This window comes from Indicator indicator, chromosome 15 (genome assembly GCF_027791375.1).
Source record: "Indicator indicator isolate 239-I01 chromosome 15, UM_Iind_1.1, whole genome shotgun sequence".
NCBI lineage: Eukaryota > Metazoa > Chordata > Aves > Piciformes > Indicatoridae > Indicator > Indicator indicator.
In genome coordinates this window covers 20,374,055-20,389,534 of record NC_072024.1, presented here as the reverse complement: position 1 = coordinate 20,389,534, position 15,480 = coordinate 20,374,055, and the positions used below count along the sequence as shown (strand labels likewise).

Genomic DNA, 15,480 nt, shown 5'->3' with positions numbered 1-15,480 from the left:
TAGAACATGGCCTGGTGACACTCACCCAAAAGGTTTGCTGAAATAGACCTTTCTGTGAGCATTTCACCAGAAAACTAACACCAACAATTCTGTGGTTTAGGCTTTACAAATGCTGCTGCCTCATTTTGTCTTCTTCCTCATATGTTGATTCCAGGTCTTTCCTGTACAGGAAACCACCTTGCTCAGAAGACCTTCTGTCTGTGCCCTGCAGCAGAAGGGCAGTGTGCTGGAGCAGCCAAAAGAGCTTGCATGAACTGTAGGAAGGGCCCTAAACCAAGGATGTTATTTTGCACTACAGAAACCTGGGTGTGCCCCTGTGTTTTTGAAGTACTGCACGCAGGGATTGTCTCCACATCTGAAGGGTAACACAGTAGTGCTGGGCAAAGTCTTAGAAAATAACTGATTAAAAGGACATCACTGCTAGTGGAAGAGGAAAGACCAAGGCTGGAATTCTTTGGAGAGAACAAAGCTAAATGGGGATATGACTAAGATAAAAAAAAAAGTTATGAATTAGATGGGTAGGAATGTAAAGCCATTATCCACCAAATCCCCAAACAACCCCTCAAGTAAGGGGGCATACAGTGGAAATGGTGGCAAATTGGTTTACAAGAGAGATACAAGTACTTAACTCTTGAAACTTAATGCCAGAAGAGGAGACAAGCAGAAATATACCACAAAATTCAACAAGGAATTCAGTTCGTAATAGAAGGCACGTGAGAAGATGCAGCAGGGAACAAGCAGGCATTTGCCCTTGAGTGTCTTCAACAGAGCAGCTGCAGATGGTGACTATGACAGGAGTCTACTGCAGGAAGCACAGATGCTTGTGCTTTCTCTAGATGGACTCTATCACTGCAGGAGACAGCACCATGTGCTGGATGAGCAACAAGTCTAAACCACTAAATCATTTCTTATGTTCTTCATTACAAATATTTTCCTCATCACACAAGCACGTTCAAAACCACCATTAAAAAAAAAAAAAAAGAAAAAACCAACCAAAAAAAACCAAACCAAACCAAAAAAAAAAAAAAAAAAAAAAACCAAACACCAAAAACCCCACCAAACCACAAACCTTATTATTATGCACCCTGGACGTTACACAATGGCCAGAGTGGAAAATACACTGTAAAGCTCTCTACTCTGCAATTAATTCCGTCCAATGAACAAATGTATTACACACATCATTAATGACAGCAGGAAAGAATATCTTGGGACATCTTCTTGAAATAAGAGCACTGTATCCCAGTGCTCTTTTGTGTCTTCACGAGAGCCTGGTTTGCCCCTGCTTTGTAAAGCCGAGAAAGAGCCAGGCACAAGACAGGACTTGATACCTAAATTTCCAGTCTCACACAGTCTCGTTCTCCATTCTGTAACCTACCTGGGACAGATCTTGGAAAGTCTGACTTGCTAACATGCAGCTCTTCTACAGGCACAGACCTGCATGTATCCAGAGTACATTTCACTATAGTTTGGCAAGTTTTGTCTGTCAGGCTGCCCAATACTTGAAGCACTTTGTCTTTAAATCTCCACTAGAAGGTTGTTAAGTGTTCCCAACAACATGACACAATGACCAAGTGCATTTGGCAAGCAAGCTACTTCAAGTCATTTAGGAAGCAGAAGTAAATGGCAGTGTCAGCATGACTGCAGCAGCAAATAGCCAAACATTTAGACTGCGAAGGAATGCTTAACTACAACCTCTGAGCTACAGCCTAATTCCCTAGGATCTCCTAGTGATACAAGAAGCCAAGACTACAACTGAATCTAATTGTATTTAATACATCTTTTAGGAAATCTAATTAAAATTACATACTTCAGAAAATCAGCTTTAATGGGGTGCTGCTGGAAATAAGCCCACAAGTGGTAAGTGACAATCTCGGGGGGGAAAAGGCATAATAATCAAAAAAATGGCACAAATTGAAAGATGACTTTGGGCCTCATTAGATGAATTACATACAAGCCAACTCCATCAGGACAAGTTTTCTATACTAATTAGATTAGGAAACCATTCTTCTGTATACATTATCAATTAAAACAACAGAATGACTCCAAAACAAATCCAGTCTGTATCTTAGGTCTGTGTATGTCTGCCTTGATATGGTGCTTTGCCTTCAAATAATTCTTAATTTTATCTCCCCAGAAAAATCAAAATTCACTCCTTCACAGATCTTAAGTCTGATAAGACACAAACTGAGGCAACCAGTCCTTCCCACAGCCAGCTAGAAGACGTGTGTATTCAGACATAGCTATGCACAAGGGCCTTTTATCCATCATCAGATCAACCAGCAACCCAACGATGCCCACTGCTCAGAACAGAGAAACACAAGTGCTCTGCTTCAGCTGGGCTGGGCTCTGTAAGCAAATATCCTGAAAAGGAAAATAAATATCAATTATGCAATACTGTAAGAAACAAAACACTAAAGGACCACACACTGCCACAGTTCACGTGTCAGTTCCTTCAGCCCATTCACAGACTGCCTCCTACGTTTCTGTAACACCCTTAACATTCTGAAATACTGGCAGACCTTGGATTTGATGAAGTAGTCAAATTTTTCTGGTTTATTACAGCCATACACAGGAGTGACAGTTGAAGGGTACACAAAGTCTGGATGTAAACCACATAACTTATTCAGATAAACTTACTTAGGTAAACCTTTCACTGAAGTAAGAAGTTCTGAACTAGGCTTGTAAAGGGCCTCAAATACTCATGAATGAATTGCAACTGTGTTCAGTTGCTAAAATCCTTCTCCATTCATTTCATTCTGTCTTGCTTTTTTGCATGACAATTCTATGCTCTGGACAGTTCTATTATTAAAATCCATTTATTAAAACGATTTGCTATGTTCTGATGATGCGAGTAAGTCTGCAGATCAAAGACTACAGCTGCTTCTGAAACCAGCAAATAAAAGTTCTGAAGAACTGACAAGTGTATTTTTCAAATTCTTCTGTCAGCAATTGCATGAAATTAAATGGTGTAATTTTTCTCTCAGATTACCTCTGACATGTGCAGATTTACTAGACGCATACTTCTGGCAAGAACTAAAGGCTCTAAAGCTCTGAACATGTAGAAGGTTGATGAACAAAGCTGCAAATACAGCCCAAGCAATACCACCCAGTCTGCCTGTATTCATTGACCTCTTGAGCTCTGACCCATTTTAGTAAACAACTAGATTGATTGCTATGAAATACAGTACAACACAGAGTAAGCTTTGGAATTAGCTTGGAGAATTTAAAAAGGCATAATAAAAATTGGACAATAAACAGTAGTTCATATTTGTGCTTCCACAAAGGTGGTTGTTCTAACTCTTCTATTGCAACATAAGACATACTATAACTTTGTTTGCAGCAGCAAATGAATATAAATTAAAACATACTTTTGCACAATCCAATAATGTAATCACTTCATCAAATTAAGTTCTTTGTTATCTTTTACTAGGTTCACAACAAATTTTGTCAGCTATCTTTCAGTAGCAATTTGACTATAAAACCATCTCCCTTAAAACTGCATTCTGTAAAATCCACAAACCCAGTTTCCACATTAAGAAAATTCGATGGATACTGACCTAACTTCAAAAAATTGTGCTACTGAAAAGATTCAGGTATCAAAATGATTAACAATAATTACAGGAGTTTTGAAGTGAAGGCTCCTAACTGCCAAGCCTAAGCAAAATAATCAATAAGCTAAGATGACAGAAAAGCTTTACAATTCCACTTGTAAATCAATTCAGACTTTTTTTTTCTAATTACAGGACACAGTTCTTTAGAATTTAAGTCCTACAATAACTAGAAACAAGAAGCACACAACATTGATCTGCAACTCTCAGGCACTGAGCCATGACTCCCCCAGCCAGTGCTCTGAAGTTGCCCCCAGCAGAAATTTTAGAAGACTTCCTTGGATGTATTGTAGGCTAAGGGAAACATGGCATTGCTGAGGTCACAAAGATGATCAGAGGACTGAAACACCTCTTCTGTGAAGACAGGCTGAAAAAATTGGGGCTGTTCAGCCTAGAGAAGAGAAGACAGAAGAGAGACCTTGTAGTTTGTCACAGCGAGAGTGGTAAAATACTGGAACAGGTTGCCCAGGGATGTGGTTGAGACCCTGTCCTCAGAAACATACAAGACCAGACTTCATGGCGGCCTGGACAGCCTGACCTAGTTGGAGGTGTCCATGCTGACTGCAGGGGGGTTGGGAACAAGATGACCTTTGAGGGTCCCTTCTAACCCAATGCAATCTGTGATTCTGTGGGTCATATGTAATTACAGGCCAAAGAGGTCGATTCTATGGTCCTACTCCGGCAGGGGGTTTGGACTTGAAAATCTCCAGAGGTCCCTTCCAACCCCTAACATCCTGTGATCCTGTGGGGTCCTCCGCTGCTCCAGTCATCTCTCAAGTTCTTTGATGGGCGGGATTGTTCTCACTAAGAGAAGCAAGTTGACTTGCTTAGGTAGATGAAGGTCAGCAAAGCAGCTGACCATGACAGTGACAACTTGAACTAAAAAAGTTCCAAAACATTGCAAGCATGTGACTAGATCCTTCTGTTACAGAACCCTCTAAAGGCATCCTAGTGAAAGGAAAAAAAGATTCCTTAATCTACCAAGGACGATGAGGGCCATGACATTTCTGGACATGGGAAAAATTCCTCCTGCCAGTGGTTATTATAATAGAAATTACATGTCTTTTTCTCTGCATCAACACCTGTTTCACTGGCTTCAGAGAATGCAAAGCACTACAAACACTTAACGTAAGAAAAAAATCTATTACATAGAAGTTATCATCACCTGACACTTCTACCACCAGCATGCCTCAGTACAGTCATTGGAATTGACTCTGTCATGAACCTGTATGAACCCATCTGGGAAGCGACAGATTCTGACAAACGAAAGATGACAGAAAGGTCAAAGGTCATTAGTAGAAATACATTTAATAATGCAGAGACTATTAAGCAGAAAGACAGATTGCTGAACCCACCAGCCCTATCTTCTATCAGCACCTACGACGTAAAGAGGTCCTAGGGTGGCACAGCACATCCTGACAACAGACCCAGGACAGTAAGTTACTCTGCAGTGTCAGATTCAAAGCTCCAGTGCCATGGGTAGAGCTGAAGGAAGTCCTCTGAACTGCAAAGAATCCCTGTATTTCCCACTCCATTACTGAACTTGGACACACAGAAGCCATACACTAATCACAGCAGTTGGGAAGCATGCTGGGTGTAAACCAGGCCAAACAATGATGTTGTGACAGCAATCATCTGCTTGCAGTATATATGCCACAGGTACTTAGGTACAGGAAGAGGCCACACTCTAGCAGACAATGCAAAGAAAGTACACTCTGTGGCTCATCTTGCCAGATGTGAAGTTATCCTGGATGGGAAGGAAGCCTTTCATGAACTGTTCAGATGTACAACTACATTGCTGTTCAAATGTTTTCCCCCCCGTTAATTTTTGCCAGTTTACACAGAGATCGTTTCAAACCTGTAGATAGGAAATGACAAGACACAAGAAGGTTGAGCTTATAGTTCACAAGCATTCAGAAACCCTATTCAGACTCCTGTGTGAAATCTAACAACAGTTCAGGAAGCTGGTATCTGGGGAGCTTGCCAGATTTTGGTACTTAACTTCTCAGACAAGGACCATGCATTGAGGCTAGCATCCCTTCCTCAAACATTTTCATCAGGAGGTCTTGCATGAAGATCGCCTGAACAGCTACTAAGTTCTTTGTTCTGCAAGACTACTCTTTCAGTTCTCACCAGTGAGAAAAACTGGTGTGTGTTCTGGCTCGCTGAACTAAGAGCCATACAAGTACAAGATTACATAAGAGAAGGATTCAAGGGAAAATCCAGACTGACTAATACACACAAATTGTCATGAGGTAATCCCCAATTTATATTCAAGTCTGGTGCATGCATTCTGCCCAACATCAACACCAAATCAGTCTCTTTAGAATTCTGCTTTCTTAGCAAAGAGCTGCTATTCGAAGTGCAAGTCTTTCCTCCCCAAAGCACAGTCACAAAGATGAAGTCATGGCTTATCTCTCCAAGGAACACAATGAAACATCTGGGTGGAAAGTGATATCTATCCCTAGGAGAGACTACTCCAACACAAGGAAATCAAGACTGCTAACGAAGAACAGCACTGCTTAGCCATCTTCTTTCTCTCCTCTCTGCCTCCCAGACTGGTTTTCCAGTCCTACAACTGAAGTGATATTATCCCTAACTCCCTATCCAGCAAAGAAATTAGAAAGCCCCATGGCTACTAACACTGAAATTACACATAGCATATCTCATGATATCAAAATGTTTGATCATGAGATTTAAATAGTAACAACCACTGATTTGCAGGAGGCCCCAACACCTAGAAGAAAGTGCAAAGGCATACTGGCAGAGTAGCTTTGTTTTTCCTCCTCTTTTCTTTCTCAATAAACCCACCATATCTCACCAAAACTCATCACTGTAGCTGACACACTCTCCCTTCTGACTATTCCCTCTTCCTGTTGGATTTCTCTTGTACATCACAGATATGAAATAAGATGCAAGTAAAATCTATTTGTAATTAAATTTAATTTAACAATAAGACTAAAAAAAGCAATATAAAGTAACAGGCTTTATGCCTTTACTATGATTTCTGAAGTTTAAAAGATTTATTTATAATATAAACATAAATAAATGACACTTATTTATAAACAAACTCCTTTTTCATTACCCTTCTTAAAATACTATTGATTTTTACATGACTGCCTATAAGCAGAAAGTGCAGCCAGTTTCAGGAAGTTAAGCTCAAAACCCAAGAAGGGTTATTTTTCTCCTAAACAACAGGGCTTTTCTCCAAACAAAGCATTAGAAGTAGGGCAGGCTGCACTTCTCTAATGGACACACATTTAAGGGGTCTTGCAGTGGCATACAAGAGCAGAGGAGTGTAAGGAAACTGTGCAGACTAACATTTGATTTATTTGACAGTTTATTTCCCAAACAACATCCTGCAAAAATTGTACCTGGTCCTCTACTATCCCTTCCATGGAACTCCTCTCCATCAACTCTTCCACTTCCTGCCAAACTGGTTTTAATGCCCTTTAACTAAAGAGGATCACAAATTTTGCAATCCATCTCTTTGACAACATGTAGTTGACTATTGTTTTATTTCCATTCAGTCAATGTTTTCTCCTTTCACTGATCAAGAAAAAGAACATTTCTAATAGTCTCTTTGTCCTATGCAGTCAGTTTGAGTGATTAGGCATTTCTCAATACTGCAACAGACTAAGGATCATCACCCATTTACATTCATTTCTGTACACAGTACCCATAAACATCCCCCTCCACTGTAAACTTTTCAATTAATTTCACCTGGTGAGTTATTAATACCATCAAGAGGGAAGGTTGGGGTTTTGTTTATTTAGGTGACTGGCATGCACAGTCCAGTTAAGCATCATTGTGTTCATGATGTTCTTACCTCAAGTACATACTTCTCTAAAGATCTGATGTTTTCCAAAGCCTCCGGATCCTGATGGATAATAACTACTTCTTTCAAAGGGTACTGGGGAGAAGGATTTAAAAAAAAAAAATAAAAGCAAATAATTAAAACAAAACAAACAAGCACAAAAAATTAACAAAGAAAAAAAAACAAACCAAAAAACTGTTGTCCTTACAACTAAACACAAAGAAACTCTGGAAATTATTTATCATTTGAGGTATTTTATTGCTGAACTCTCATCACTATTCCAAAGTTAATTACTCAATTTCCCCAGGCTTACCCCACAGTTCTAAAGCTATTGCACATTCCCAAGGTATTGATAAGAGACATTAAGAATTCTGACCTTGACTGGAATGGTTTTTCTGTCTCTGATTACTCGTCCAAGCTCAATAACAGACTGCAAACAAGAAACGGCACTTTCAATTTTTTTGTCGATGAGATCCTCCCTAGATTAAAAAGGAAAGATGATATTGCTTCATCTCCATTGTATCTGTTTGAGCAGACTGAAAACATTTTACTCCCCTCTCTGAAATTTCCTACAGGAGACTCAATTACGCCCTGTTTGGAGCAATACGAAAAATGAGCCAATGGGGTTTTTTTCTCTTTTTGTGGGAGACAATGATGAGGAAATAACTGGCTGAAAGAAAAAACAGAGCTATTTTTAAATCATCTTTTGTTAGGTCCTCTCATAAGATGGAGATGATGGATTGAGTCATACTACCTATTCTAACAGCCAATAATAAAGTAAGGTTTACATTCATAGCATCAGAAGATGAAAAAAAGATAAGTAGGATACTTATCATGACAATGAAATACCGATAATGCAACCAACTCATGGATCTCAGTTTATAATCTTTGCTGGCAATTCTCGATTGATGTTTTAGACAATCTTGTCATCTTTCTTTGGCTTCACCATTTCTCCTGGCTTCATCATTTTAATACCCTTCCATGTGGAGGCAAGACAGGACGGGGGGATTTTCTGCCTTTTTTTTGGGGAGGTTAGGTTGTTTTGTGTGGTTTTGGGTTTTTTTTTCTCCACACGCTGGCATTTACGACTTGTTTCAAACAAACTAGGAGCCGACACCTCTGAAAATGGGGCTTTCTTGATTTTGAGTAGTTGCATAAATTCAGCAGCTCCTTTAAAACCACACAAGTGCCACATCAATACCAGAGATACTGGCCCAGAAGACAGGAGTGAATAAAATGAGCAAAGTTCCTTGTTGTAACTTATATTACAAGTTGCAAAAGTGCTGGAATAAAAACAACACATCCAAGAAGGACTGCTCAGAGAAACACGACAGGTAAAGCAAACTTCAACTGAAGCATCCCTATCTTCTGCACTATGGCTTTGACTAGGGTGTCACCACCCATTCTGAAGCTTTTGTTCATCCAAAAGCCAGTCTCAAGGTCGGTCCTCCACAAAAAATTGCAAGATAACAGACTTTGCTCCCATAAAGATTTATATATTCTAACGTGGCAGTGTGTCAATGTTATTTGTCATTACTTAACAACACAGTCTTCACAGATTGGTTACATTAAACATTGTGGATGTGCACACAACCTGTTGAGACAGTAGCAACCAAGCAATTAATACCTCAGTTGGGTTTGCGACACAGGTATTGAGTCAAGTTCAGCTATGAAAGTGGCTACGTAGTGTTTCACAGCCTTATCTGTACACACAAAAAATACTACTTTAGCAATACAGTGGGTAACTGCATCAAAAATAACTCTTATTAACTGACAAAACTGTCATTATGCAGGCAACAGAAAAAGATTCAAAGCAAAATGCAATGACATGATTAGCAACTCAAGGTAAAACTCTTATACTTTAATAGTTATTTAGTCCTGCAAATCTGTCCATTTATTTGACTAAGGGAACAACTGATACATAGGAGACCAGTAAATGACAAACTAGTATAAGACAAAAGTCCAGAGTAGAAGAGAAAAAGAAAAACCTGTGCAAGCCACTAAAACACACATGTATGCCTGATGCAGCAGCAAGTCAGTCAGCACTAGACGGAATAAAAAGTGACTAAGCCACTTTTAAACACCCATGCTAAGACCATACCTGAATTGAGCTCCTGCAAATAGCTCACTATTCTTCCATTACTGCATTATACAGGCACTCAAAACCATTCCTGATAGCTCACTGATGAGTTTTGCATTCTTTGATTGCATATTCTTTACTCCACTTTGCCAGGGAACAGAAAATCAGTACCATCATTATGTCAATCTCCAACTCCCTGTTGCAATAAAGCTCTCTATTAAAGTTATCAGGAAGAGCAAACACCCTCCTCAAAGGTTGCAGGATCCACAAAGGAAACGGTTACTAGAAGGCTTAAATTTTTCAACTGGCACATAAAGTATCAAGGTCAGCTCCCTTGTCCTTGAGGGTTTTCAGACTGAGCTGCAATGCAAAAGGCAGGTTTGCTTCTCTCACAACCAGTGACTAGCAACAGATTGCAATGCAGGCACTAACTTCATCCACTAACTTAGCATCAAGGCACTAATGAACAACTGGTTGCTGTAACATGGGTGTCTCCCTTGTCTGGATTGGAAAAAAAAATCAACCAAAAACCCACAGCAAACTAACTTCAGTTGTCAAGTTCTACCCATGCTGAGATGATACTAGGGTTGACCCATAGCATACATCCAGTACAACCAACCACCTTTTTGAAACACACTGGCCCTTAAGAAAAAACCTGACACATCAGCAACCAAAGAATCAATCTGTCTGGAGGGGTCCCTCTCATGTGGTACATCCTCTTACAAGGAAGCCCCAGTCTCTGAATAATGGCCTAAGTTATTGATCTGAAGCCAAAGGAGCTCACTCAGTTGGCTCTGTATGTGGTCCACACAAAATAATTGCAATCTGCAGGGATCTGCATCAGCATTCACTAAGAAAGGCCTAGAGATGAGAGGATGCAAATGTAGGGCCCCATGAGAAAGTGTGATAGTCCTTTTGGGCCCTTTGCAGGTAGGCATCACAGCTTCTAGTTACGTACATTTTGAAGAGTGAAAAGGATATTCCTTGCCCACCAGAAGAAGAAAACATTGAGTGGAAAACATACCTCTTGTTTTCCTTCATATCTACAATCCTTTAATCCAGCACAAATCTACTGCCTAAACACAGAGGGAAAGTAAGACTCCTAGGTAACACTGAAAGTGTGGTGTGAAGTGTCCTTCTGAAGAGACTAACATCAGAGCTTCATCACAACTTACACATTATTTGCTTACAGAAAAGAATGTGTTAACTATCATCCTAAAATTCTTCCTGAGGCAAAGGAATATCCACATTACTAAAGCAGCTTGTTTCTTGTTACACAAAATAGTTTTAAACACAAGTAAGTGAAGTAGCACTGCTCAGGGAAAAGCAAAACACACAAAGAAACCCCCAAAACCCAGCCAAATCCCCATTTTGCTACATACCAGCTGCCTCTTACCTCACTTGGGGAAGCATGAGGTAGTGGATGCTTTCAGTATTCTTTTCCTGAACTGAGGCTGGATCAATCAGTGTCTTCAGATTCTGGTACATCAGCTCAGTGATAAATGGAGTATAAGGTGCCTGTAATGTTGAATTCAGTCTTCTCTTTATTGTTTGTACATTATGAATCAGTAATACTTATGAACTATGTAAGGACATTTCAGCAAGAACTATGCTAACACAGTGTCTTCAATGAAAAACTGTGAAGTTACTGAAATAGGAATTGCCACTAATTATTCACCTCCTCACATTACTTTTGGGCATCAAATAAGGAACTATAAAGTCTTTCTCAGTCAGATGATATTTGCCATGGGGCAAATAAAACTGGGACATGGAAAACGAACTGTGCTACACAAATCAGCAGCAGTATTTTATTTCTCCCCATGTGCTCAGTCTCTGTATTCCTCCTTTCTGTGGTCAACTTAGACACCAAGATTCATAATTTTAGATTAACTGCATCAAAAATGTCAAGTAGTTACAATGGGCTGGAATTCCCTTACCATAAGTCTGCACATGGAGAACAACACACTAAACAAGGTTTCCAAGGCCATAATGCAGTCTTCAGTCCCATTCTCACCCTGTTTGAAGGATTCACCAAGAACAAAACAACTGCAATTTTAGAATCAGTAAGTACACTTGAGTACACTTCACCAATTCCTATGTTAATGCAGTAAACCGGGTTTCCAAACTGGATTCATTTTGTTCAGTCCTGTTGAAGTCCAGAGGAGGGCCAGAAAGATGATCCAAGGGCTGGGGCACCTTTGCTATGAGGATAGGCTGAGGGAGCTGAGGTTGTTCAGCCCAGAAAAGAGGAGACTCTGGGGCGACCTTAGAGTTGCCTTCCAATACCTGAAGGGAACCTGCAAGAAGGCTGCAGAGAGACTTTTCATAAGGGCATCTAGGTATAGTACAAGGGGGAATGGTTTGAAGCTAAGGGAGAGCAGGTTTAGACTGGATCTTACAAATTGGCTCCACAGGGAAGCTGTGGATGTTCTCTCCCTGGGGATGCTCAAAGTGGGGTTGGATGAGATCTCGAGCAGCCAAGTCTAGTTGAGAGGCATCCCTGACTGTGACAGGGAAGCTGGAATACATGAACTCTAAAGTCCCTTCAAATCCAAGCCATTCTATGATTCCATGAATACCATTCATCATGGTATTACTGGGCATTTTGTTGGGTTGGTTTCCCTCATAAAGCAACGAGGAAGACAAAAAAAAAAAAAAGGAAGCTTCTCATTCCAACTAGCAGGAACAAACTGATGTAATTTGAAATGCAGTGTAACACCATGAAGCTGCTCTGCATTAAATGAACACACAGTACTAGGATCTTGTTCATACTCCAAGACTGCAGCAGACACCTACCTTCAGTCTTCTGCGATTCATTCTAACATACCAGTTGGTCAGAACATCAACAAACTTCACCAGCCGAGGGACTACAGTGTACAGCCTGTAAGCTGAAAGGAAAAGTGTTTACTGTAGTTAATACTTGCCCCATGCCTCAAGCTCCTCACTTAAAGAACCTATATTATCATTGGTCTCTCTTATGTCAAACAGCAAACTTGAGCAGAAGCATGTGTGTTCATAAGACCCACACAGTGATTAGGCATGCTGCTCTGGTAAAGCCATCGTTTGAAATTGCACATGTCATCAATTCTCATGCTTCAAGACAAACATCTCCCACCAAATTGCTTCCCTAATCCCACACAAACATGCATTATGGAAGCCTTATGCTTTTATCTGACTTGTAAAGAGGATAGTGGATAAGAGACTATTAATCACAGAGGATTTGGCAAATCCTAGATTTGCACATGCTTTAAATAGAGCCAAGGCACTAGAAGTTTAACTGAAATTATTGTAGAATCATACGATTTTATTAATTACTGCCAACATTTTCTTTTTTGCTCACCAGATTTGAAATGGCATACTTATCGCAATCAAATCTCCCTGAATTCATTGCAATTTGTTAATATTTTTCCAACTCACACAGTAAGCTGAAAGAATGTAAAGTGACAACAAGCCTGACGAGGTAAGAAGATAAAACATAGCTGTTTTTTCAAGTTCTGTGTAACTTAAAAGCATGGAGGACTGCCCACACGTAAAAGAAGGTCATCACAAGCATCACTACACAACTGGGAAAACAGATTTCAATTGTTCATGAGAAATGGACTTCAAACACGGGATGGACCTTAAATAGGACTCCATTTTCTATGGAATAAGTTGTACATAACTTCTGTAAAAGCAGAGAGCTTTTCGATCTCTATTCTGAACCACTTTCATTCATCAGGCAGCTACTGAATAAAAAGAATCTTGCTTTAAAAGCTCCACCACTCTCTTCACTGCCTTTTCTAAAATAGAAGTGATTTTAAAAGCAGGACTACTGGTATTTAAACCTAAAAAGGAAAAGCTCAGAAGATTCATGCCACAGTGGGGAAGACATTATTTATGTGGGAATTTGTATTCCTAAAAAATTCCCAGCTCTCTTCTAGCTATGTGTTATCTAGTTAGGAGACTGGTTAAAAACAAACAAAAAACCTCAAGAGAACCACCCTTCAGGGACAGTGTCTCTTTAAGAAGTGAATCATGTTAGCCTGGAAATACGCATTTGTCCCTTTCAGCAGCTGTAATCCCAGTTCATGAACCGAATAAACCACACTGCTTGCCTTACTACCTCCCATAATATATTCCCAATATCTTACTACCTGTCCTATTTATCAAAGGGCCCAAATCCTAGACACACTGTAAAAGATGATGTTTAGAGGAGAAGCTACTATTATTCAACAGCTAAGAATTCATTATCCAAGTGAATCTAAGTTAGCTACCCCAGCTGCTGCTGAAGAGGTTACTGGCCTACATCTACCCAGCCTGCAGCATTTGGGCAGCACGCCTGCAGCTCTAGTTCTGGGTACTTATTAAACCAGAGAGCACACAACAGCCAAACCCCTCTTACACACTTAACTTTTGCCAGTTGTCCAAGACTAATGGAAATGACACTGCTCCCTGGTGCATGTTGTCTCCTTTACTCCAGTTATATCTGTTCTAAGAGGTTAAAAGGTCTCCCTACGGCAAGATAAGCAGAGGATTGTTCTACCTTTCCGAAGCTTTTCTAGGCTCTCTAAAGCCAAGTTGGAGCGCACACAGGCACGTTCTCCTTCCCATCCTCAGCGTATTGAGGTGAGGTCAATACCGACCTGACAGGGGCTCCATTGAGGCTGAAATACTGCTGGCTGTTCAAGCTGCTAGTAGAAACTGGGGCAGAATTACAAGTTTTACTTAATGGAAACATTTTTCTAGAGGCAGGCAATGCATGCAAAATTTAGCTCTGCCATAAAACACCTTATTAAATGGAAGAAGCTAAGCTCAATGGGAACATATTTCTGGTTAGTGGTGTCTCCTTGCCATTTAGAGTGTCAAGGTTGTATGTTCTCACACCAAATGACGCCCACAGTTGCAGGAACAGCACATTCCAGTACAGACTGAGCCACTTCTTTGACAGATAGTGCCCAAGTATCACCTCAGCACCACTGCCTGTCATGTGTTTCAGACATGGCAGAGACTATTGTTTTTAACACACATAGCAGGTAACAAAAATTGTGTGCCATTAGTTGACAAATGCAATTTTGCTCACATCATGCCACATCTACAACAGTTTCTGTGTTTATTGGGTTTTTTCATTACTCTTTTCAAAATCTTGGGTTCAAAAGAGAAGCTTGTGTGGTAGATTTAGATCTTTTACCTAGCATTTCAGGTTACCAGTCACCATTATCATCTTCCCTTACATCCTCCTGACAGTTTTCCCACTTCAATCCACATAAAAAAATCTTTACCCAATAAATAAATAAATAAAATCCAAAATAGTTTTTTAAAAAGGATTAGCAAAAGAGCATCATGTTGCAGCTAGACAAAATTACTGCATCTCATTAATACCTGTCTGATGGAATTCAGACTTCATGCAGAAAAATAAAAGAAAAACGTTTATTAATCACTTCCAAATGAGCTGTGTCATTTGTTTGATGAGCACATCATGTTCTCTTCACACAACACAAGACAACAGCATTTGATACAATTACTACAGCCTTGAAAGTCTCTGCATTATCATTTTCCAACAGGAATGTTCTTCTCCTGCTTGGAATAATCTTCCTCCTTTGTAAAGAGGTCAGCTGACACATCCCTTTTTATTAGCTTCATCTTCCTCTTAGAAATCCAGAGCAGAGATTTCAAGTTTCTAACCCTCTGCTTTACCAATCCTATGCACCAATCCAAGATTCCAGGTACACATTCCTAACTGAATTTTCCACTCTCCCTCAAAGTCTTTTCCTCTTTATATGCAGCACAAACTTCTGAAGCCTCTGCATCTTTCTGTTTGGCTACACGTGAAATTCAGCACTCACCAAATTTCATGGACAAAACTTCTTGAAAGAAGCCACGTTTCCCTCAACAACAGACAGCTTTTATCATATTCCTGGGTTTAGGTAGCATGTGGATTCTTTCTTCCTTTAATGAAATGTTCTTAGATGACCTCACCTAAATGTTATTACCAAAAT

At 39.9% G+C, this 15,480-nt stretch overlaps 1 protein-coding gene across 11 annotated transcripts in view; it reads right to left on the bottom strand.

Annotated features, from left to right (window-relative positions):
• The window catches only part of IARS1 (isoleucyl-tRNA synthetase 1), a 103,874-nt gene that overhangs the window by 21,351 nt on the left and 67,043 nt on the right, over positions 1-15,480 (bottom strand). For 8 of the 11 annotated variants that reach the window (XM_054387491.1, XM_054387492.1, XM_054387501.1 and 5 more), the window contains 5 exons: positions 12,302-12,393; positions 11,443-11,520; positions 10,902-11,023; positions 7,802-7,904; positions 7,438-7,521 (listed from right to left, as the gene is read on the bottom strand). In XM_054387491.1, coding sequence (XP_054243466.1) covers positions 7,438-7,521; positions 7,802-7,904; positions 10,902-11,023; positions 11,443-11,520; positions 12,302-12,393 — 479 coding nt within the window. The remainder of the gene's footprint in view (positions 1-7,437; positions 7,522-7,801; positions 7,905-10,901; positions 11,024-11,442; positions 11,521-12,301; positions 12,394-15,480) is intronic. The other 3 variants (XM_054387496.1, XM_054387499.1, XM_054387497.1) reach the window with 2 other exon arrangements.